The sequence below is a fragment of the Colias croceus genome, chromosome 30, assembly GCF_905220415.1.
Source record: "Colias croceus chromosome 30, ilColCroc2.1".
Lineage (NCBI taxonomy): Eukaryota > Metazoa > Arthropoda > Insecta > Lepidoptera > Pieridae > Colias > Colias croceus.
The window spans coordinates 4,996,471-5,020,000 of NC_059566.1; the positions used below are offsets into that span (position 1 = coordinate 4,996,471).

General features: G+C 38.4%; 2 protein-coding genes across 3 annotated transcripts in view; one reads left to right on the forward strand and one right to left on the reverse strand.

The window, feature by feature from the left end:
- Positions 1-181: 181 nt before the first annotated feature.
- Positions 182-4,394, reverse strand: LOC123704685 (E3 ubiquitin-protein ligase RFWD3-like). 2 transcript variants are annotated; one of them, XM_045653106.1, is made up of 2 exons: positions 4,218-4,394; positions 182-3,378 (listed from the first exon to the last, which is right to left on the reverse strand). In XM_045653106.1, the coding sequence occupies exon 2, from the start codon at positions 3,367-3,369 to the stop codon at positions 1,453-1,455; it is 1,917 nt and encodes a 638-aa protein (XP_045509062.1). In that variant the 5' UTR covers positions 3,370-3,378; positions 4,218-4,394; the 3' UTR covers positions 182-1,452. The 2 variants fall into 2 exon arrangements, with proteins under 2 accessions (XP_045509062.1, XP_045509063.1); XM_045653107.1 differs by lacking the exon at positions 4,218-4,394 and adding an exon at positions 4,036-4,131.
- A 2,398-nt stretch (positions 4,395-6,792) lies between these two features.
- LOC123704563 overlaps positions 6,793-23,530 on the forward strand; it is a 31,641-nt gene continuing 14,903 nt past the window's right edge. The window contains exons 1-18 of the mRNA XM_045652942.1: positions 6,793-7,110; positions 9,229-9,354; positions 9,741-9,805; positions 10,785-10,882; positions 12,317-12,497; positions 12,530-12,769; positions 12,938-13,177; positions 13,324-13,434; positions 15,065-15,180; positions 15,541-15,606; positions 16,634-16,747; positions 17,315-17,429; positions 19,359-19,467; positions 20,418-20,489; positions 20,712-20,785; positions 21,423-21,548; positions 22,095-22,431; positions 23,106-23,225. Of these exons, the coding sequence (XP_045508898.1) occupies positions 9,286-9,354; positions 9,741-9,805; positions 10,785-10,882; positions 12,317-12,497; positions 12,530-12,769; positions 12,938-13,177; positions 13,324-13,434; positions 15,065-15,180; positions 15,541-15,606; positions 16,634-16,747; positions 17,315-17,429; positions 19,359-19,467; positions 20,418-20,489; positions 20,712-20,785; positions 21,423-21,548; positions 22,095-22,431; positions 23,106-23,225 (2,253 nt within the window). The 5' untranslated portion in view covers positions 6,793-7,110; positions 9,229-9,285. The remainder of the gene's footprint in view (positions 7,111-9,228; positions 9,355-9,740; positions 9,806-10,784; positions 10,883-12,316; positions 12,498-12,529; positions 12,770-12,937; positions 13,178-13,323; positions 13,435-15,064; positions 15,181-15,540; positions 15,607-16,633; positions 16,748-17,314; positions 17,430-19,358; positions 19,468-20,417; positions 20,490-20,711; positions 20,786-21,422; positions 21,549-22,094; positions 22,432-23,105; positions 23,226-23,530) is intronic.

A 23,530-nucleotide genomic window follows, 5' to 3' on the forward strand; every position in this document is an offset into this window, starting at 1 on the left:
GTTTTGCAGTTTGGCAACGTCGCGTCGTACCATATTACTTGCTCTGTGGTCGGTCTTGAATTTTCCACATAAAAGTTGCAACTTGCATTGTCCACAGAGCAAGTAATCTAGGCCTAGCAGAGAGCTCATAAGGCTCCTATTCTTAACATACAGTTTCTCATACAGAAATATAAACAAACACTTTAATTCAATTCGTTTATTAAAGGCAAAACAATTAATTACAAATTACAACCATTTACAAAGGTAATATTACAATAATGAGGTATTTACTGCCCTACCTGAGAGCAACATAATTCGAACTACATTTTAAGATATAGTCGCCATACCGATAGCGAAATAAAAATCCAATACATTATAATATATTATCACTAGCTCATCGTTCAGTAAGGTATTGTCGCAGCCATTTAGTGATATTATCATTTATCAGCTATTTTATTAACAGCCTAGGCACTTTATTAAACGGCGCCGTTTATTTAACTTAAACGAAGCATTGTTGTTATCATTTAAGCACTTAATAAATAGCGACTCGCCCTTTAATCAAAAGCCTAGGCTATTAATGAAATGGCCAATTCAACCAGTAATCAGCGACATATCGATCACTTTAATACTTTAAATTATTTAAGTCTTTTTATTAAATATACACACGTTTATAACTATTTTGAGGCTTCCCAAAATTTCTTTTAATTACACAATCACTTTAGAAGACTTTCAATTCTATAATAAATTTCCTACAAAACCTATATTTTACGCATATTACTTTGGATAGCAGATTCAAAAGACTAATAAAATTATTCATACTTGTTATGGGTTATATTATTCGATAGAAACTCTATTGTCTCTATAGATGTTAATACGCTGATACATTTTCAACTTGATTTTCAACGAGCAAATGGATTTATTAAATTGGGATATTATTTTCTTACACTGCAGCCTTATTGTTTTCAGTAATTAAAATTTTAAGTGAAGTGCTGTTTCGTTAATTTTAAATGATTTTTCAATTACGCTTTAATTTTAGATTTGTAGATGGCACAAGTTCTTCAGATATGGAGCAAAGCATGTCTGATTTACAGGCGGAATAGCTAAGACTAGAGGCTAACATTGCATTATTTTTTTATAATTAAGCTATGAAGTATAGAGCAATAGTTAAATAAAAGTTCTTTTGCTTGATTTAACGCTAGTTATCTGATATCACTGCATTCAAACTGTAGAAACTTAAAAACATTTCGCAATTTCATGAAAAACTGATAAATAAAGCCTGTTTTTAACCAATTAGTTTAATTTTCTGTTACTCAAATTTTCACTGCTGCTTCCAATTTCACAATTAAACTATATCGAAACTATATTACTACCAGATACGGGACATAATCCTCGTACAAGTCAATACCACGAAATAAGTCCTTTAGTTCAAGAAATGCAAATCAGTCTTCACAATCACAGAAAGTAGTCCCTATGTCAGGAATTCGTTGGCACCGCTTTGTAAAGCCTTAACCTCGAAGCAGATAGAGCCGCTAATATCGTATCACCATTCAACTGCGCCGCACAAACGTCCAACGCTGGTTCTGCCGCGGGCAGCGACATTGTCCTCGCACCGTCCAAACCGTGCAAATATAGAGTCGATTCGCTTTCAGAATGTGCGGCTACCCACGAGGCACCAGGAGCCTTCACCCATGTAGACCTCGACATGGATAATGAACGAGCCGAACCACTGAACGTCTGCTCTATGTCAAATAGCACTTCTCCACTTGGCACACTCGTTTTTAACTTGCATAGACTCAATCTGGATCTCTCCGCGCCACTTGACCGGCAAGAAACTAGCGCTCTGTGAGATTCGTTGTCATAACATAGAGACATGAAAGGTCCTTCCACGGGTAAGGTCCGCGGCTCCCACTGCCTCATGTTAGCGATGTTAGCGACCCACAAACGGCAAGAATTCAACTGGCAAGACAGTAAACCGTACTCCGTTGAACATAGAGACACGACCGGCGATAAGTCTCCCGGAGCTGTCAGTCTTTGTATGTACGAGCTTGAGTTTCTCACATCGTACTGGTGTATCACTCCACCAACTCCGCCCACGTAAAACTCGTTACTTCTTAAATAATCCCACGAGCACGACCATAGAGGCACTCCGCAAGTTATCGTCGAACTAGCAATTCCCCTTTCCACTATTCTAACTGAACTATCCAAACCGACACTTAGAAGCAAATCGCGCGGCTGCGAATACGTAATGTCTCTAATAGGTTTTGGATGTAAATGCACAAACTGACCTAGTTTATAATCTACACAACTGACTTTCCTTATTCCGTAACCTGGGAATAAGTTGTTCGTACTCTTTTGCGACACGTATAGTTCATAAGTCCGACAGTTGTAAGTTAGCACGCGGCAGCCACCGTCTTTGCACATTTCTAGATTTTTCTCTAACGCGAATCGCCACGAGCGTCTCGGAGGCTGGTCTTTCGTGACCTGGTTCTTCATCAAAGTCTCCCGCAACACTTCAAGCTGCAGAACGCAAGTGCGATGCGCTATCCTGGACTTGTGCAATTCCAGTTCCACACGACTCTTTTCTGCTTGTAAATTATCAATCTGTTTTTGCAGGGTCGTTATCTGCGACGTGTCGGCCGCTACTAGACGCCTCGCGTAAATAAACCGCACGTCTTTTAACGTCGCTTTACTCTTGCAAGTCGGGCAGGATCGATCTTTAGCCGGCTGCGCTTTGAGCCATCGCTCCACGCACTGAGAACCGAATAAATGTCCACACTTCAACGCAACCAGTCTATGTTCACCGGAATTGCCCCACGAATCTAAGCATATAGGGCATGTTTCACCATCGACATCGTCATTTCTTTTGGGCGAACTTAATTTTCTAACTTTTGCAGGCGGTTCATCTATACTATCGTCTTTATGTGGTTCGGGAAGTGATTGCAAGCTGGATTCTTCAGTAACAGAAGCAGCACTTATTGGATTACTATCTTCAGAGTGTACGGAACTTCTTGCTTGCAAAGAATTTGAGTTATCGTTATAAATGCCCAAGTTCGGCCGCCAGGGCTCCACCAAGCCAGCAGGCAGCAATAAGGGGACACTGTCCTCGACATCCGACTGTAGAGAATTCTGCAAACTGATGGGATTGTCATCGTAAATGATACCCACATATGGTGTCCACGGCTCTACCTGGTGTCTAGTTTCATATGTGATTGTGGATGCTGAGTCATTGGAATTTTCATTGATTTGATGTTGCTGTGATGATTCTCCTCGGTTTTCTTCTGCATTATCATTATTAGCATTATGTGGTGGCGATTCTGGTTCCAGAATATTGGGGCTCCCAGGAGACTCGGGTATCAATATACTAGGACTGCTTCTAGAGCTATCGCCCATCGTTAATGTCTGGAAAAGAAAAGTTATACTTTAAGTAGCTAGAAAGGAAGGCTAAGAAATTGCTTTATATTATTCTTGTAGTCTCAAAACCTAATCCAAGTTAGTATTATTAATAATAAATAAGTAGTAGTGTATAGCTGAAATAAATGTAAAGTAAAATTTACATCAAATATCTTTACATTTTAAAGAAGATATGATTTTAAAAGAGATTGAGATTGCTTATCGGCTTTTTAGAAGCTTTCAAACCAGTGGTAAATTATGTATGTCTTAATTCGTGCATTCGATAATTTCAAAGCACTTCTGAAAGAAGTACTGTTAAAAGAATACATGTTTAAGATTGAGTTTTAATAAATAATAGCCTGATTCCTATACCAATTGCAAAGATACTGAGATATCGATATTCATCAAAAGTAGTTCAGCAGTTTAGAGTGTGAAAAATTAACAGATAGATTTGAATTCAAATTTACAAACAATACAACAAGAAGCATTCAATTACATCGAAATCAGATACTAATTACTACTACTTCCACAATTAATTCACAAATAAATATATATAAGTATTGTGGCTTATCTAATTGGTTTAAAATTTGCAATTTAATTAGCCTCAATTTACAAAGTATAAAGTGAAGATAGAAACACAAAACTAATAAGGAATAAAACTCTTACCTAAAATGTTTGTTGTTAATCTTGAATGTTACTGCCAAAATTACGAGTAAATTCATGTAAAGAAAATGCCTTTTTATATCGTGGGATAACTTGATTATTAGCGAAAAATCATTGAAAGCAAATTAAAACTAGTAAAATAATGATTTTAGCTTTTATTTAAGTTTAACTTTCATTTAACTCACCAGTAAACGATAACATCAATTTCCCAAAATAAACCAACTTCTTTGCATAAAAACGTAGTACACAAGTCAATTATAAAACAAATTATAGTACAAAATTATATTTTCATCAAAGATATATTGTAAAAAGTCAACATTTCTTCATAAATTAGACAATTACAAGAATTTAATGAAAATAAAGCAAACCGACGTTAAAATAATTAATTTTTATTCTATCTGTGCACATCCTAGATCAGCTGTAAGCGAAAATTCGGATACTTGATTAAGCTACTTCGACACTGTATACTTTAGGGGCGTTTTTAAATAGTTATTATGGGTATAAAGATTATTGAATTAATTGATACATTCACGATATATACAGTATGCTATAAAGCTACATTTTTATGAATGTAAATTTTCCATAAGTTATTTTCATACCAGTGCAAACTTAGCACCCCATCTATGGAATTTTGGGTCGAAAATGACCTTGATCGTTAGGTCCCCGTTAGGTCCTTTAAGGTCCCACATTTTTTTCGTTAGGTCCCCTTTAGTTTTTTTTTAAATAATTTTTTAAATTTTAGGTATAAAAAAAATGCACTTTAGCACCCCATCCATAGAATTTTGGGTCAAAAATGACCTTAATCGATAGGTCTCCGTTAGGTCCTATAAGGTCCCACAATTTTTTCGTTAGGTCCCCTTTAGTTTTTTTTTTAATATTTTTTTTTTTAATTTTAGGTATAAAAAAGTTACACTTTAGCACCCCATCCATAGCAAAATTGGCAAATTTTATCAAAATCGTATTCTTTACCGTTAGGTCCGTATAGGCTCATCATTGAAATTGTTGAATTATTTATTTTATTAAAAATAAAAAATAATGAAAACCTGCGCATGCGCCTTAGAGCATTAAGGCATGCGCACATCATACATAAACAACGCGAAATTTAAAATTGTATCGTTTCATTTATTAAATAAATCTATTGTTCTGAGAGTGCTTATTTATTAAAAACCTGCTTTTCAACCCAGAATTAAAATAAATTAAAATAACAGTGTTGAAAAACTAATGTCTGGAAATTAATAAATTTTAATCATTAAATGTTTTCTAATTGAAAACAAGTTTACTAATTTGAAAAAATGTTCTTGAATAAATAGGTATATACTAACCAGTCATTGAAGAAATTTGGTCAAAATATTTATTCTGCGAGAGACATCTTCCTGCAGTAGATCTTTTACTTTCTTATGGTTAGAGCACGTCATCTTGAACTCTTTTCTGTAATTTTTTTATTCCTTATTAACATACTTCAACATACATTATATAAATTTGTACAGATATCATATTTTAAATTCTTACTACTAGTACATATTAAAACTATCAAGATGAATAAGTTTTACTAACCTATGAATTCTGTCGCAACATGTATACAATCTTCTTTTTGTTTCATTTAAGCTATTTTCTCTTTCTGTATCTATTTGTATTTACTAATCATTGTAAATAAAAGCTTCCGCACAGCACTCTTTATAGTTTTACCAATATTTCATCAATAAAACCAATAAATTCGCAAAAAATTTGATCCGTTTTCAACAAAACTGACAATAATTAACTGTATAGAGTCTAACTCTACTGTCTAGGTTAGGTACGCCTACGCAGAAACGCCACGATGACATTCCAGATAGTGTGGCCCTGTGGCCGCTACAAAAAATATATTGACACCATAGATTGACACTAATACACTAATAGTTATTTAAATTCTAGGTTGAAAAGTAGGTTTTTAATAAATAAGCACTCTCAGAACAATAGATTTATTTAATAAATGAAACGATACCATTTTAAATTTCGCGCTGTTTATGTATGATGTGCGCATGCCTTAATGCTCTAAGGCTCATGCGCAGGTTTTTATTATTTTATAATTTTAATAAAATAAATAATTCAACAATTTCAATGATGAGCCTATACGGACCTAACGGTAAAGAATACGATTTTGATAAAATTTGCCAATTTTGCTATGGATGGGGTGCTAAAGTGTAACTTTTTTATACCTAAAATTAAAAAAAAAATATTTAAAAAAAAAAAACTAAAGGGGACCTAACGAAAAAATTGTGGGATCTTATAGGACCTAACGGAGACCTATCGATTAAGGTCATTTTTGACCCAAAATTCTATGGATGGGGTGCTAAAGTGCATTTTTTTTTATACCTAAAATTTAAAAAATTATTTAAAAAAAAACTAAAGGGGACCTAACGAAAAAATTGTGGGACCTTAAAGGACCTAACGGGGACCTAACGATCAAGGCCATTTTCGACCCAAAATTCCATAGATGGGGTGCTAAGTTTGCACTGGTTATTTTCATATTTATTTTTACAGCAAACACTGTGTTAGATTTGCATACGTTTCTTGATATAGGTAATCGAAGCGTGCCATACGTTCAGAAAATACCGTGTCATGTCTGTTAAAATTGGAGAGATTTCATATCCAATTCAATTAACAATCCGATAAAAAAACATATAATTCGTAATTTTTATAGCAATCGGTATTTCGTTGCGTGTATTCGAACGCGTTGTCATGTTGGCTCACCTGACACCTCCTATTTATTTATATTTTTTTTATAGTGGCAGTGCTGTCAGAATCGCGAACCGAGCAGGAATAACGGGTTACCTACTCTCGTTCCTGTTTTTTCGATTTTTATACTAGATTAGCTGCGTTAATGATCTAGCTGTATTTGTGTTTCTTTGTACTCCCGTGGGAATCGCCAATTGTTGCCAGTGACATAAGTTACAATGCTGTAATGTGAAATGTACGTCGATTCGTGATATAAGTGGGTGAATGTTTTTAATGGCCGCTGTGTCAGTGCACAAACGAAATGTTTATATGAAAAGTGATTGAACTCATCGGATCTTACAGCTGTAATGCACAGGAGTACTGGTCAGTATTCATCGATCTCCGATAATCAGCGACGCGGTGTCGCTCATTCTAAACTGGCATGACAGGAGGGTTTCGAAACATGGAAGTTTCGTGTACGCATTTGAGTTAAATCTTGCAATAGCGCAGTTATATCATACAGTAGAAGTGTGCAAATTGGTTTCTAGGCCAGCGTTGGTCAATACGGTGCTCGAGGCGAGCCCTGTTGACATTTTAACGACGCTCAACGCAACCGTAGGTATGTCGCAAAATGCAAGTAGGTCAAATAATTTAGAGGGTCAAATGCGCGCGCAGTGACGTCATATCATCCCCTAGCCGCACCCCCATAGATTCACTTTCAAAATATGTATAAGTGTGTGAAATAGGGCACCTACATCCAGTGTGCCTTACCTGTCACTGAACTGTTTACTCAGGACGGAAATCTTTAGCAGTCTTTCAATATATTGCTTAACGAAAACATCTCAGTGCTAAAAACCCTGATGAAATGTTTACAATGTAAGGTTCACTTCAATTTACCCTGTCATTTCTGTTTTCTTTAACATATTATCAAGTTAGAAAATGTGAATAATCAATAAGTACTTTAGTTTCGAAAGTGGTGCTAAATGTTAATGAATAAAAAGTGAAGTAATTATAAGTGTATAGTTAGAAAATATGTTAAGTATATTAAAATATTTATAATTATAAAGAAAGAACAGTAGGGGACTTTTTTATGTTTGTGTTAAAGTGCTTTCTATGGAAAAGCTATTCTAGTTATTATGTGTTAGTTAGTTGTCTGTAGTAGTTTATAAAAATGTTACTTGAATACAAGTGAAAATGTATTATATAAACAAAATCTTAAAATATGTAGAAATATGATAAATTTATTGAGCCTTCTTTTGAACAGTTTGAACTTAAATTGTTGTATTTTTTTCTTTTAAATACAGATAAGGTGTTATAATAAATTACTTGTTATAATTATCCATTCAACTATTCTTTTCAACTCAAAACTGAAAAAGGCCCATTTTATTTATAAATAATCACAATGAGGACATTATTTTATAAAGGACTAACTATTCAAGTCAAATAATATTGTGAAGTCTATTATTATAACGGCTATTTTATTCAAAGAAAAATAATATGCATGTATTTTTTTAATGTTTTAAATGACTTTATTTCCTCTCTGTTCTATTCTTGCTAATAAAATATTATGTACATTTTATTAACTATCTATTTTATAAAATAGCTCTGTGTCTTATTACTTAAATTTGTGACTAAAAACCATTTTTATAAAATTATAAACACATAAAAAATATGCAATGGAAGTAAGTACTCAATATAATTATTTGAAATACCTTTTTTTGAAATTGTTTCAAACAGGAAAAAGACAGAACTTTGTTTGAAAATGCTTAATAAAAAATTTTAATTGGTGCCTTTTATGTATGTTAATTAATTATTAATATTAGATATTAACTTTATGATAACACAAACTTTGTTAGGAAACTGAATTATGATAACTATGAGGAAAATTATATTTAGACTATTTGTAAGGATATGGTTCCCCAATTGTATAAATGTGTAAATTATTCAAATTATTTAAGGTACAAACAGTTTTAACAAATCTATACCAATAACAAAAATGGATTGGATTCTGTTTTTAATATCAAATAACCAATTTTTTCTAAATGCATGTACATTGTTTGCATATGACCAAACAATAAAATAACATTACAAATGTTGTAATGTTATTTTATTGTTTGTACTGTTGATATGCATTGCACTGCACTGTTGATCTTAATGTGTTGATTTACCTATAGCTTATAGCCTTCCTCGATAAATGGGCCTTCTCAAACAGAAAGAATATTTCAAATCGGACCAGTATCTCTTGAGATTAGCGCATTCAAACAAACAATCTCTTCAGCTTTATAATATTAGTATAGATTAGTAATTAGTATAGACGTGTCAAGCGAACAGTGAACCGGTGCCTACTAGGGAAGCGCATACCATCTTAGACCACATCTTAGCTCTCCATCAGGCGAGATTGTGGTCAAGCGCTTCCCTATCTAGAATGAAATAAAAAGTGTTGTTTAAATATTATCTTGCAATGTATAAAATGTGTGTATTAAACTGTATGTATGTATGTAGGTGCGGTCGGTGCAGGTGCGCGGCGGTGATGGCGGGCGGCGCGGGCGCGGGCGGGGGATGAGCCGCCTGCTGTGCTGTCTGCGCGCGCGCCGGCACGACATGGGCGCCGCGCTGTCGCACCCACAGGTACGCGCACACTACTGCACTAACTACACTAGAATACTTTGTTTATAGGTTTTCCGAACGTAAAAAGGAAAAACGGAGCTCTTGGAAGGATTTAAAAAAAAACTGTTGTATTGGCAATTTGTTAAATTAAACCTATTAGTTATGACCTCTTAATCCAGACAGTCTACGCCCTGAATAAAATAAATGAAAAAAATTTACTTATAAGCCAATGCAACCAAAAGATGCAACCGTTTATGCTGCAAATTTTCGGAAAATTTCGAAAATCGCAAGGGAATAAAAATCTACAGGGTACTTATCGTAAAATTATCATTAATTTGCCTCTTGCAAAAATATGTTATTTTCTGAATTCTGACTTCAATGTATTAAATTCTTGTAAAAATTTTCAGGAAGGCGAGGCGTGTGACGGCGGTGGACTGCCCGCCTCGCCACCCACTATGGCTGACGTTATACGGTAATAATAATAATTATATAACAGGTTGCCTGACAGAGATTGCTCTAAAGTGATAAGCCAACAAGTTTATCAGAAAAATAACACAAATTACAAAAAAAAAACTAACAGCCTGCAAATTGTTAGAACTGAAAAAGTATAAATAGCTTTCAAATATTTTTTTTATTTTATACTTAAAATCTGTTCACCCAGTCGAAACTTCTGAGGTGCCAAAACCAAAAAAAATGCAGTTGAATTGCAAGCTCTTGCTCTCCTTTTTTGAAGTCTGTTAAAAAGAGGCTTTATCAATGCTATGACTGGTAACTGTGGACGAATGTTCTGATAAAATTTTGCGATAAATACACTCGTTTGTGACATAGATTTCCTGAAACAGGACGCGACCCAGACAATAATTATAGATCTGGAAGCAAATATTTGAAGAATGATTAATGAGAAATTTGTTTTTTTAATGAAACTAGGTTGAGGTTTTAGTGAGGAATTAGTTTTCGCGATAAAAATGTATGTCTATGTCCTCCAATTTTGAAGGTTTCGTTATCTATATGACGTGATAATAATATAACTCTAGCGTTTTTAGCAGTATACATTTTTTAATTATAGGTTTTCATGTCAAGATTTTGCATAAAATTTTTAAATAAAAATTTTGCTCACAAGTCAATTTTCGTTCAGTATTTTGCCGTAAAAGCTTTTTTATATACTTGAAACAAGATCGCCTTGAATTCCTATGTCGTGTCATAAATAAAATAAATCGAGTTTAAGATTAAAAAAAATAGGTTAAATTATTTCTATTTCTAATACTAGATAACCTATAGGGCGATGAACTAGATCTAAAATTACTTAAAAATAAAATTTTTAGTAAAAAAATCTATACCAAAATATTACAGGAAACTTTGTACATTTAAAATCAACATTTTATAGCAATCTAGCAAGTTAATAAGCTTATAACTAAAAGCGTCTATTTCCAACAACAAATACAATATTCCAGGGAACGTAAGAAGAAAGCTGGCGGTGCCGGTCTGGGCACGCTGCGGCGTCGCATCGCAGCCGCCGCACGACGGCCGCGGGACTCGAGGCCTGATCGAGGTAAGACAGATTCGATTTTTGATATTTTTGTGTTTTTTTATGTGAAAAATAAAATGTGGTTATTTATCGAGGTGAGATAGATTTGTTCTTGATATTTTATGTGTTTTTTCTTCATATGGAAAATATGAAATTTTTTTATCATTGTCATGCGGCGAAGATGTCGTATCTTGGTTTTTGCGTATTATCGTAAGAAGTAAAACACTAAAATCTTTATAATCATATAGGTCTATGGTCTGGAACGATAAACTTTACCTGTACCAATAATTTGTGTATTAGATCCGGCTCGAAGGACCACTACCTGATTATATTTAATTTTTACACAGAATTTTCTATTTCAAATAATTTTACAATAAGAAAAGTTATTTGTTATTTTTCTCTATACGTACATATTACATCTTGTAGTTAGCATTTATATAATCTGCTCAATAAAGGTTACACATAAGTTGTTTGCAAGTTGCAACCTCTGTAGGTGAATGACTCTTCGCTAAACTGTTTACGAGTCTTATCGGTTTTGATAACCCAGTTATTTACAATGTATAATTAATGACTATAAGTAGTCGCAGATTTATTGAACGGAGAAAAGGTAAAACGGTTAAGTTTTTTGCATGGGATAGGATATGTGTACTAATGAATGGAATTGGAAAAATGAAAAATGTTTTGAGAAAATAATTTTCGAAAGAGTGACTATATACAGACAAATAATTGTTTGTAGACTGATTTTGTTGAAAACTAAAACTGTACCATTAGATTTTTGAATAATCAATATTCCTAGCCCATAAAGTACTTTAAAATATAAATGTTTTTGTATTATTTATATTTTGTTAAAACGAAAAACGTAAGAAGCAAGTCGAAAATTTTTGTTATTTCCAGGCAATATTTTTTGTGGTGTCTATTTTTTTGCGCTTTTTCTTACGAATTTACCTTCACTACTATCTACTTTATAATCTTGTTAAAAAAATTCGAATTCTGCAAAACAGTTAATTTTTTGAGTTGAAGTTGAGGTTGTATACTAATTTCACACAGCTAGAGTGTGATATATTACATCGTTGTTTACGTCATTATATGATAAGTCTACGTCATATTTTATGATAGTTTGACGGTATATTCTATGATAGTTTGACGGCATATTCTATGATAGTTTTGCGGCATATTCTATGATAGTTTGACGGTATATTCTATGATAGTTTGATGGTATATTCTTTGATAGTTTTGCGGCATATTCTATGATAGTTTGACGGTATATTCTATGATAGTTTGATGGCATATTCTTTGATAGTTTTGCGGCATATTCTATGATAGTTTGACGGTATATTCTATGATAGTTTTTCGGCATATTCTATGATAGTTTGACGGTATATCATACGATAGTTTTGCGGCATATTCTATGATAGTTGTATGCCATGTTGTACGTCATGTTGTCGGTCGGCGCGGCAGGGTGCGAGCACGCGCGGTTCATCCGCTCGGTGGTGAGCTCGTGGCGGCTGGCGGAGGTGTTCCTGCTGTGCGAGGAGCTGGAGGCGGGCGCGGCGCTGCGGGACCTCGTCACGCAGGCCGAGCTGGCCCGCGAGCCCGCCGCGCGCCTGCACGCCGACCTGGCGCAGCTGCTGGCCGAGCGGTGAGTGGCTCCCCCCTACCCCCTCCCCACAGCTGGAGGCGGGCGCGGCGCTGCGGGACCTCGTCACGCAGGCCGAGCTGGCCCGCGAGCCCGCCGCGCGCCTGCACGCCGACCTGGCGCAGCTGCTGGCCGAGCGGTGAGTGGCTCCCCCCTACCCCCTCCCCACAGCTGGAGGCGGGCGCGGCGCTGCGGGACCTCGTCACGCAGGCCGAGCTGGCCCGCGAGCCCGCCGCGCGCCTGCACGCCGACCTGGCGCAGCTGCTGGCCGAGCGGTGAGTGGCTCCCCCCTACCCCCTCCCCACAGCTGGAGGCGGGCGCGGCGCTGCGGGACCTCGTCACGCAGGCCGAGCTGGCCCGCGAGCCCGCCGCGCGCCTGCACGCCGACCTGGCGCAGCTGCTGGCCGAGCGGTGAGTGGCTCCCCCCTACCCCCTCCCCACAGCTGGAGGCGGGCGCGGCGCTGCGGGACCTCGTCACGCAGGCCGAGCTGGCCCGCGAGCCCGCCGCGCGCCTGCACGCCGACCTGGCGCAGCTGCTGGCCGAGCGGTGAGTGGCTCCCCCCTACCCCCTCCCCACAGCTGGAGGCGGGCGCGGCGCTGCGGGACCTCGTCACGCAGGCCGAGCTGGCCCGCGAGCCCGCCGCGCGCCTGCACGCCGACCTGGCGCAGCTGCTGGCCGAGCGGTGAGTGGCTCCCCCCTCCTTTCCGTTTCCGTTTTTCTTATGTATTTTTTGTGGACATTTGATAAATCCTTGGCATATTACAAAAGCCGAACGTTTGCCTGTGTATGTTGCAGATAACCTATATGTATGTATGTATGTGCTTGCAGGTTGTGGTGCGACGTGGAGGTGGTGGGCGCGGGCTGGTCGCTGGGCGCGCACCGCGCGGTGCTCGCCGCGCGGTGCACGTACTTCCGCGACCTGCTGCTGCGGTACCCCAAGTGAGTGCGCACCACCCACACACAGACACGCAGCTTGTGCTGTGGCGTGGAGGTGTCGAAAAATGGATCATCGGAAATCTGATGATGTAGTTTTAGTTCTTATGAAAATCCACTTTTAGATTGCTTTCAACGTTTTTCGATATATTTGTCATAATTTTAAGTCATATTTTGAATATCGCTTACCACTGTTGAAAAATTCATTCTGTATACGTAAATACACAAACACACACATGTACACGTACATATACAGGGTGGTATCGTTAAGTGTGCACAGGCGATTTTTCCGTAAGTATTACAGATAACAAAAAACTTTAAACTGATATCGAAAGTACTTAATCTAATGAGTAAAATGGCCGTAATTAATTTTTAAAAATTAATCGAGAAATATCAAGAAAATTATATTTAAACCCTCCCATACATTAAGTATGAAATATGAATATCCCATATACATTTAATATGAAAGATTTTGAAAAATCGGAAAGTGCCCGAGAAATTCCCGAAAAATGCCTGGGAAATGCCCGAAAAATGCCTGGGAAATGCCCGGTAAATGCCTGGAAAATCCCCGGAAAATGTCAGAGATATGCCCGGAAAATATCCGGGAAAAGCGTGGAAAATCCCTGGAAAATGTCAGGGAAATGTCCGGAAACGCCTGGGAAATGCCCGGAAAATATCCGGAAAATGTGTGAAAACGTCCGGGAAAAGCGTGGAAAATGCCTGGAAAATCCCAGGAAAATGCTTGGAAAATCTCCGGAAAATCTCTGGGAAATGCTTGGAAAATCCCCGGAAAATGCCTGGGAAATTCCCGGAAAATGCCCGGAAAATATCCGGAAAATGCCCGTAAAATATCCGGAAAATGCGTGATAATATCCGGGAAAAGTGTGGAAAATGCCTGGAAAATCCCCGGAAAATTTTTGGAAATCCCCGGAAAAGTCTGGGAAAATATCCGGAAAATGTGTGAAAAGTCCGGGAAATTCCCGGAAAATGCCCGGAAAATATCCGGAAAATAACCGGAGAATGCCCGGAAAATGCTTGGAAAATCCCCGGAAAATGCCCGGAAAATATCCGGAAAATATCCGGGAAATGCGTGAAAATGTCCGGGAAAAGTGTGGAAAATGCCTGGAAAATCCCCGGAAAATGCTTGGAAATCCCCGGAAAAGTCTGGGAAATTCCCGGAAAATAACCGGAGAATGCCCGGAAATGCTTGGAAAATCCCCGGAAAATATCCGGAAAATGCCTGGAAAATATCCGGGAAATGCGTGAAAATGTCCGGGAAAAGTGTGGAAAATGCCACTTCAAATTTGCGAAGTAATTAAAGCAGAAAACCATAAAAAGAATAAGATAGCTAAAAATTAAAATCTTTCACATTAAATGTATATAATATATATGGGATATTCATATTTCATACTTAATGTATGGGAGGGTTTAAGAATCTCGATTTATTTTTAAAAAATTATTACGGCCATTTTACTCATTAATTTAAGTAAAGTACTTACTTTCGATATCAGTTTAAAGTTTTTTGTTACCTGTAATACTTACGATTACACCCTGTATAATGCTGTACATGATGGTTTTCAAAAGTATTACATGTTATAGTAAATCCATAATTTTGACATGTATTCGGTATGTGCAGATCGTCCGCGATCCGGCTGGAGGGCGTGGCCGCGGGGCTCCGGCGCGAGGAGGGCGAAGCGCTGCTGCGCGTGCTGTACGCCGGGCCTGCGCCCCCGCGCTGTGCGCACTGCCGCAGTGAGTCACCGCACACACACATACATACATAGTGACGTCATACTCGAACGTGACGCATACACATAGTGACGTCATACTCACAAACACACATACATACAAAGTAACTTGTACCGATTTTCGAATGTAGGATTAAATGTAAAATTTGTTTTTAAAAACTATTTTTTGTATTTTCTTTAAATTGCCTAGTGTGGGTACTACAGGGAATCCTTTTTAATAAACATAGATTAAGCCAATATGTGTAAAGTGAGCAACGTCAATCTAAGTGTATCTGTGTAAAAACATTTGGTTTATAAATAAATATATTTTTCATTTTTCAAATAGCCTAATAGCAAATATAAACATAGAATATTCGCATTACAGAATGGGAACGAGGGGCCAATTCCGAAGCTGAGCTGGACATCATCAATGTTGAGAACACCTCGTCGTGTGAGTATTAATTATTATGTATTATACATTTCTAGTGCTTAATATATTAAGAAATGAAAGAGTAAAATTACCGTCATGTAGTGAGGTGACGATTTTTGTATCGTTGCCAAAAAGTTTCACTTCTGACACGTGTGTTCAGTACACACGCTCTTCTTTAATAAAGTGCTTTCAACAATAAGGCTTAGTTGCGCCATATTTAATTTATTGTTTCAATTTATGGTCAAATTTAACAATAACAGTAACGGTATGTATCTCCGGAACGGGTTGCACCAACGTACTTGACACTTCGAACACGTGACACTCGACACTTCAAACACGGCACTTAACACGTGACACTCGACACTTCACACACGGCACTTAACACCTGAAACTCGACACTTGACACTCGACACTTCACACACGACACTTAACACCTGATACTCGACACTTGACACTCGACACTTCATACACGACTGAATACTCCATAGCATCGAGTTATCCCAATGACGGTAAGCTTAACAATTAAATTAATCAGTGTCCGGAATTTTTTATTTTTTAAAACACGCACGGTACTCGTACCGATCAGCAGTTTGTCCGGGAAGCAGCAGTTGAATAATTTCCATCCATTTCGTATTTCATGTAGACAATAGTTTTTTATTCATCCGCTTAAATAGTTTAAACACTTTTACGTTCTTAAACACGACTCTTCACACACCTGACACTTAAATCATGACACTTACACACGACAAAAAAAAATGAAATTTTGTCAATTTTATCAGCATTTCGTTTCCTTTTTAAATAACTAGATTTCCACCCGCGGCTTCGCCCGCGTTTGCAAAGGAAAATCCGCATAGTTCCCGTTCCCGTGGGATTTACGGGATAAAAACTATCCTATGTGTTAATCCTAGTTACCCTCTATATGTGTGCTAAATTTCATTGTAATCGGTTCAGTAGTTTTTACGTGAAAGAGTAACAAACATCCATACATCCATACAAACTTTCGCATTAATAATATTAGTAGGATAATTGCATACATGTGTGTGCGCAGACCGGCGCGGCTGCTCGTGCTCGCGCGGCGCGGCGGCGGTGCGGCGGCTCGCGCCCGCGCTCGGCCTCGCGCCCGACGCGCTGCACCAAGACATGAAGTACCTGCTCGACTCGGGTCAGTGCTCCCCTCTTGCCGATCACGTACAGCCTACAGTCTGCTCAGATAAATGGGCTGTCTGACAGTGAAATAATTTTTCAAATCGGACCAGTGGTTCGTGAGATTAGCGCGTTCAAACTGTTCAGTTTAATAATTTTTGTATAGATGGATATATAAGTGTTTTTTTTACAATTTTGTGGTTAAATCGATATATTGACAGGGTTCGAGAAATAAAGAAGAAATTGCGCTTTCTGTAATCACAAATATTTACTTTTATTCAAACGCAATTAAATATGACATTTTAGTACAGGTATTCTGAACATAACTTACCTGTAATGACAAAAAAAAAATTAAAGCCTTTACTTCTAGACATTTATTTAAACCGGGAAATTATGTTTTTGTAAATGAACATAACCTCACTTTCTTCAATGAAAAAAAAATTTCAATACAGAGGCTCGCTGTCACTGACACGACTTTGACAGTTCTGTAGAATACATCCTAAATCGGTATATAAAAAGAAACGACCGTGGGTAAGTGATGAATTGTTTACATCGATTGAAATAATATGTTAGTGTGTATGTACAGGTGAACTGTGCGACGCGCGTCTGACGTGGCGGTCGGAAGGCGCGTTCGGGTTCCGCGGTGCGTTAGAGCTGCCCTGTCACACGCTGCTGCTCGCTGCTAGATCGAGGTTCTTCCGGTAGGTGTAGATTGATGTATAACACGTACAACATACACATACAATGCAGTACAGTCAGAAGCATAAATATATTACTATTTGCAGATTAGCAAAAATATCTGTCACAAGAACGAGTTCAATAATATCTGCCTGCCCGTATACAGCAAAAATATCTGACATTAGTAGGCAGCATAATAAAGTGGCATCAAAATTATGTGACGAAAATGTACAGCAAATAATTGTGATAACCTCTCACAGCATAAATATGTGACATCAACTAGGTGACAATAATATCAATAGTATCTGACACAATTTTGTATTTCTGCATTTTTCATCGATTCCTCACAAAAAGCATAAATATGTGACATCAACTAGGACGCAATAATATCTGACACAATTTTATATTTTTGCATTTTGCATTGATTCCTTACAAAGAGCATAAATATGTGACATCAACTAGGTGGCAATAATATCTGGCGTCCATGACATGTTTGATATATTATAACATAGAGCGCCGGTATATGTCTAACGCGATCATTGAATGACGACATTCAATTGAATGACTAGGCCGAACGTTGATTTTGCAACCGTCACTCAACGTCCAACTAGTTAGCGGATTATAACATAGCCCTTAACGGATGTAAGGCTCGGCATATTGTTGAACTAGCTTCCGCCCGCGACTCCGTCCGCGCGGATGTCGGTCTTCGCGTGGATGGTTTATTTCTCCATTTTGAGTAACTCTGACAATGACATCTTATAAATATCTATTGGACCCAAATACGGCTAGGCCTATAATAATACGCAACGTGTGTTCGCGGTTCTACAGAACAACGTCTATGGATAAAACTGAAAAATTAAGATTAATTTTTTTCTGCGTATTTTTCCAGGATAAAAAGTATCCTATTTTACGCCCAGGATAATAAGGTATAATTATACCAAGTTTCATCGAAATCGAACCGTTAGTTTTCACGTGATGCCTGAACATACAGACAGACAGACAGACAGACAAAAATTTTTTTAATTACATATTTGGGTTTGGTATCGATCCAGTAACACCCCCTGCTATTTATTTTTTCAATATTTTCAATGTACAGAATTGACCCTTCTACAGATTTATTATATGTATAGATAGATGACTATTGCGTTCATTGAAAAACAAAATTTGCTGAGAATTTACATTATCCACAAGAAGACGGTTGCGAGCAGCGCTGGCGCCTATTTCTGTGTATTTAAAAATTATATCGAACTCAACCACACCACCATATCCAGACCAACGACTACTGTGCTAAATGACGTTTAGAAATTGACGAGTTGTCCTTTAGTCATTAAATAAATGTCGCCATGAATGAAATGAACGCGCCAGTCATTCAATCAAATAGCACATTCTACCAGATGACTGCGACATAGGTATATAATTATTATGTCAAAAGCCGCTAACGTCAAACAAAACAAAATAAATTCGAAATGTGACATGCTAGCCGCGGATAGATCATAGAAAATATATCACTGTGAATATTTCAATTTAATCGTGATATAATATTATGATATATCTAGACATAAATGTAGTATGCATACAATAAATAACGTAAATAATATTTATTTGTTTTGTAAATTTTAAATTCAACTGAAAATATAATCGTGTCAGATATTATTGCCTCCTAGGCGACGTCACATATTTATGCTGTGAGAGGTTATCACAATTATTTGCTGTACATTTTCGTCACATAATTTTGATGCCACTTTATTATGCTGCCTACTAATGTCAGATATTTTTGCTGTATACGGGCAGACAGATATTATTGAATTTGTTCTAGTGACAGATATTTTTGCACATCGCCCCCTAGGCATATTAAATTGCTCGTGACTGTACATACGACAAATTCGATACGTTAAAAATATATAATTTGTGAATAATTTTGAAGTGAAACTTCTTCATATATATAACTTCAGCAGCGTGATGTCGCGGCGCGCGGGGGCGGGCGGCGCCGTGTGCGTGGACGAGAAGGTGCTGCCGCGCCGCTTCGCGCACGCGCTGCTGCACGCCGCATACACCGACCAGGTGAGCGGCACACAGTTTCCGGACTTATGGAAATTTCCCTTTCTTATAGAAATTTTTCCGTCTTATGGAAATTTTCCTGACTTATAGAAATTTTCCTGACGTATAGAAATTTTCTTGACTTATCGTAATTTTCCCGACTTATGGATTTTTCCTGGCGTATAGAAATTTTCCTGTCTTATCGAAATTTTCCTGGCGTATTGAAATTTTCCTGGCTTATAAACATTTTCCTGACGTATAGAAATTTTCCTGACATTGAAATTTTCCTGACGTATTGAAATTTTCCTTGTTTATAGAAATTTTCCTGGCGTATAGAAATTCTTATGGAAATTTTCCAAATTTAGAAATTTTCCCGACTTATGGAAATTTTCCTGACGTATAGAAATTTTCCTTGTTTATAGAAATTTTCCTTATGGAAATTTTCCAGCGTTTAGAAATTTTCCTGTCTTATCGAAATTTTCCTGTCGTATAGAAATTTTCCTGACGTAAGGTAATTTTCCTGGTGTATAGAAATTTTCCTGGCTTATAAACATTTTCCTGACTTATACAAATTTTTCTTATCTATATAAATTTTCCTGGCGTATAGAAATTTTCCTGTCTTATCGAAATTTTCCTGGCGTATAGAAATTTTCCTGGCTTATAAACATTTTCCTGACATACAAATTTTCCTTATCTATATAAATTTTCCTGGCGTATAGAAATTTTCCTGGCTTATAAACATTTTCCTGACGTATAGAAATTTTCCTGACGTATAGAAATTTTCCTGACGTATAGAAATTTTCCTTGTTTATAGAAATTTTCCTGGCGTATAGAAATTCTTTCTTATGGAAATTTTCCCGACTTATGGAAATTTTCCTGATTTATCGTAATTTTTCTGTCGATCGAAATTTCCCTAACTATTGTTAAAATCATTTTTCCTACCTAGTATTTAAAAGTGTATTGTCTATTTGCAGGTGGACTTGTCTTTGATCGGTCGCAACTCGTCGCCGCCATCGTCTGCAACTAGTACCATCAGTAGTAGTCTGGTTAGTACATTTTTTCATTTATTTGTTTTTTTTTGCTTTCAATTTTGAACTATTTTTAGAAAAATATTTGATAATATTTTATTTTAATCATATTTATTTTTATTTGTTTCACATTCTTTGTTTATTCTTAACAACTAATTATTATTTATCATACAATTTGTAAATATTTATGGATAAGTTCAAATAATGCTTTAAAAACGTCGATTAAATTTATTATTACAGACTCGTGGAAGTAGTTCGCGCAGCTCAACGACAGCGCTGCTCGATGACGCCTTTCAGCTTTATGAGATTGCGAGGTTTGTATTAAATATTAATATTTATAAGTAATTGAATGTTCTTTGTTATTAGACCATGTCATATCGCATTATCATACAAAATAATGACGATAGCACAGCAGAATTATTATTTTTTGCTTTTCTTTATTCTTTCTGCTGCTACTGTTTCCAGAAACAATTGTATCACTAAATGTTTTAGTTTGAATTACGTATTGTAGTATTTTCGTATATTGATGATAAAAATAAATCAACAATGTTGGTCGATCGAAATAATAATTATAATAACAAAAAAATTAAAATCGTGGCTTATAAATCACTGTCTCTATTCCTTAAACGAATTTTTTAGATTATAATTCCCGAATTTTGTAATGGAGAAAATAATAACGTTAAGAATCAATTATTATATTGTAATAATCAATTTGTACTAATAAATAAAATTGTAATATTGCTGTATTATAATGTATATCTATAATAATAATAACTTAACTAAAATATTTGTATGCCAATTTGTTGGCGAATTGTGCGGATGTGAAACTTGTTATATAAAAACTTTGTAACCACAATTCTTACAAATAAATTATTATCAATTATCAATATTTGTGTTGTTGTTGAAGATGACAATATTCGATATGTTTCCGATAACATCGTCTCGGTACAGGTTCCTAGAGATGCCCATCGCGGTGCAGGGCTGCGAGGACGCGATCGTGCTGCAGCTGAGCGCCGACACGCTGCCGCACGTGCTGCGCTGGTGCAGCGCGCCGCACGCCTCCGCCTGGGTGCGCCGGTACGTGCGGACATACACACACGTGTTACATGTGTTAGCCACTCTGTGCAGCGTGTAACACGTGCTGCCACTGTACAGTGTGTTACACGTGCTGCCACTGTACAGCGTTATACACGTGCTGCCACTGTACAGCGTGTTACACATGTTAGGCACTCTGTAAAGCGTGTTAGTTTCTCTGTACGGCGTGTTACACATGTTAGGCACTCTGTATAGCGTGTTAGTTTCTCTGTACAGCGTGTTACACATGTTAGGCACTCTGTAAAGCGTGTTAGTTTCTCTGTACGGCGTGTTACACATGTTAGGCACTCTGTATAGCGTGTTAGTTTCTCTGTACAGCGTGTTACACATGTTAGGCACTCTGTATAGCGTGTTAGTTTCTCTGTACAGCGTGTTACACATGTTAGGCACTCTGTAAAGCGTGTTAGTTTCTCTGTACAGCGTGTTACACATGTTAGGCACTCTGTATAGCGTGTTAGTTTCTCTGTACAGCGTGTTACACACGTAAGTCTTGCGGTCTCGTACAGTACAGTGGTGTGCGCGTTGCAGGCAGGCGATGCGCTACTTGCGCGACGAGTTCCCGGCGATCATGTCCTCGAGCGGCGCGGCGCGGCTGAGCAGCGCGGCGGTGGGCGAGGCGCTCGCGTCGCCCTTCCTGCAGGCCAGCGAGGCGCAGGCGCTGCGCGCGCTGCTGCGCTGGGCCGAGCGCGCGCACGCGCCGCCCGAGCCCGCGCCCAACGTGCTGCGCCACGCGCCGCACGCCGCGCGCCGCGCGCGGGGCCGGCGCCGCGACCTGGCCGACCGCGCGCTGCGCGACGCGCTGGCCCCGCTCGCGCCGCTCGTGCGCGCCGAGCACCTGCCGCCCGACTGCCCGCTGCTGCACCAGGTACCACGCGACACGGCACGTGACATTCGACACGCAACATTCGACACACGCGACACAACACGTGACATTCGACACACGCGACACAACACGTGACACAACACGTGACATTCGACACATGTGACACAACACATGACATTCGACACGCGACACAACACGTGACATTCGACACGCGACACAACACGTGACATTCGACACACGTGACACAACACGTGACACCAAGTACTTGGGACTCAATACCATGTACTCGGTACTTAGTACTTGGTGACATGCAACGCACGCGACGTCCATCTATTGTGTAATCAAACATCGTTTTCTTCGCTCCGTCTACTTTTTCCTTGCGTGCTCTTCTGTATACGGTAAAATAATTTTGAAAAAATAAAATTTCTAACAAAATTGAAAATTTTTAGAAACCATTAAAACTGCTTTCCGAACCGTTTGGAATGTATTATTTCCTGTATTTTGACGATTCTAAAAAAAGTTTAATGACGTCTAATGAAACGTCTGTCCAACCAAAATACAAATTGGTGTTTCGAGTTTAATATTTGCACACCCAATCGATGGGTAGAATGTATTAGCCACATAATATTGTAATTAAAACATCTATAATTTGTAACTACATTCTTGCAAATAAATATAAATATAATTATAATTAGAATGTGCGTGTATGTGTGCAGGCGGTGCGTCGCGGCGTGTTGGCGGCGCCGGCGGAGGGCGCGTGCAGCGCGGACGCGTGGCTCGGCCGCGGGGCCTTCCGCCCGCCGCGCTGCTTCCTGCCCTACCTCGACGAGATCAAGGTGACCGCACACACACACACACACACACACACACTACACGGACGCGTGGCTCGGCCGCGGGGCCTTCCGCCCGCCGCGCTGCTTCCTGCCCTACCTCGACGAGATCAAGGTGACCGCACACACACACACACACACACACACACACACACACACACACACACACACACTACACGGACGCGTGGCTCGGCCGCGGGGCCTTCCGCCCGCCGCGCTGCTTCCTGCCCTACCTCGACGAGATCAAGGTGACCGCACACACACACACACACACACACACACACTACACGGACGCGTGGCTCGGCCGCGGG

Coding starts and splice junctions, on each gene's coding strand:
- LOC123704685 (XM_045653106.1), bottom strand. CDS start 3,369: ATGGGCGATAGCTCTAGAAGCAGTCCTAGTATATTGATACCCGAGTCT.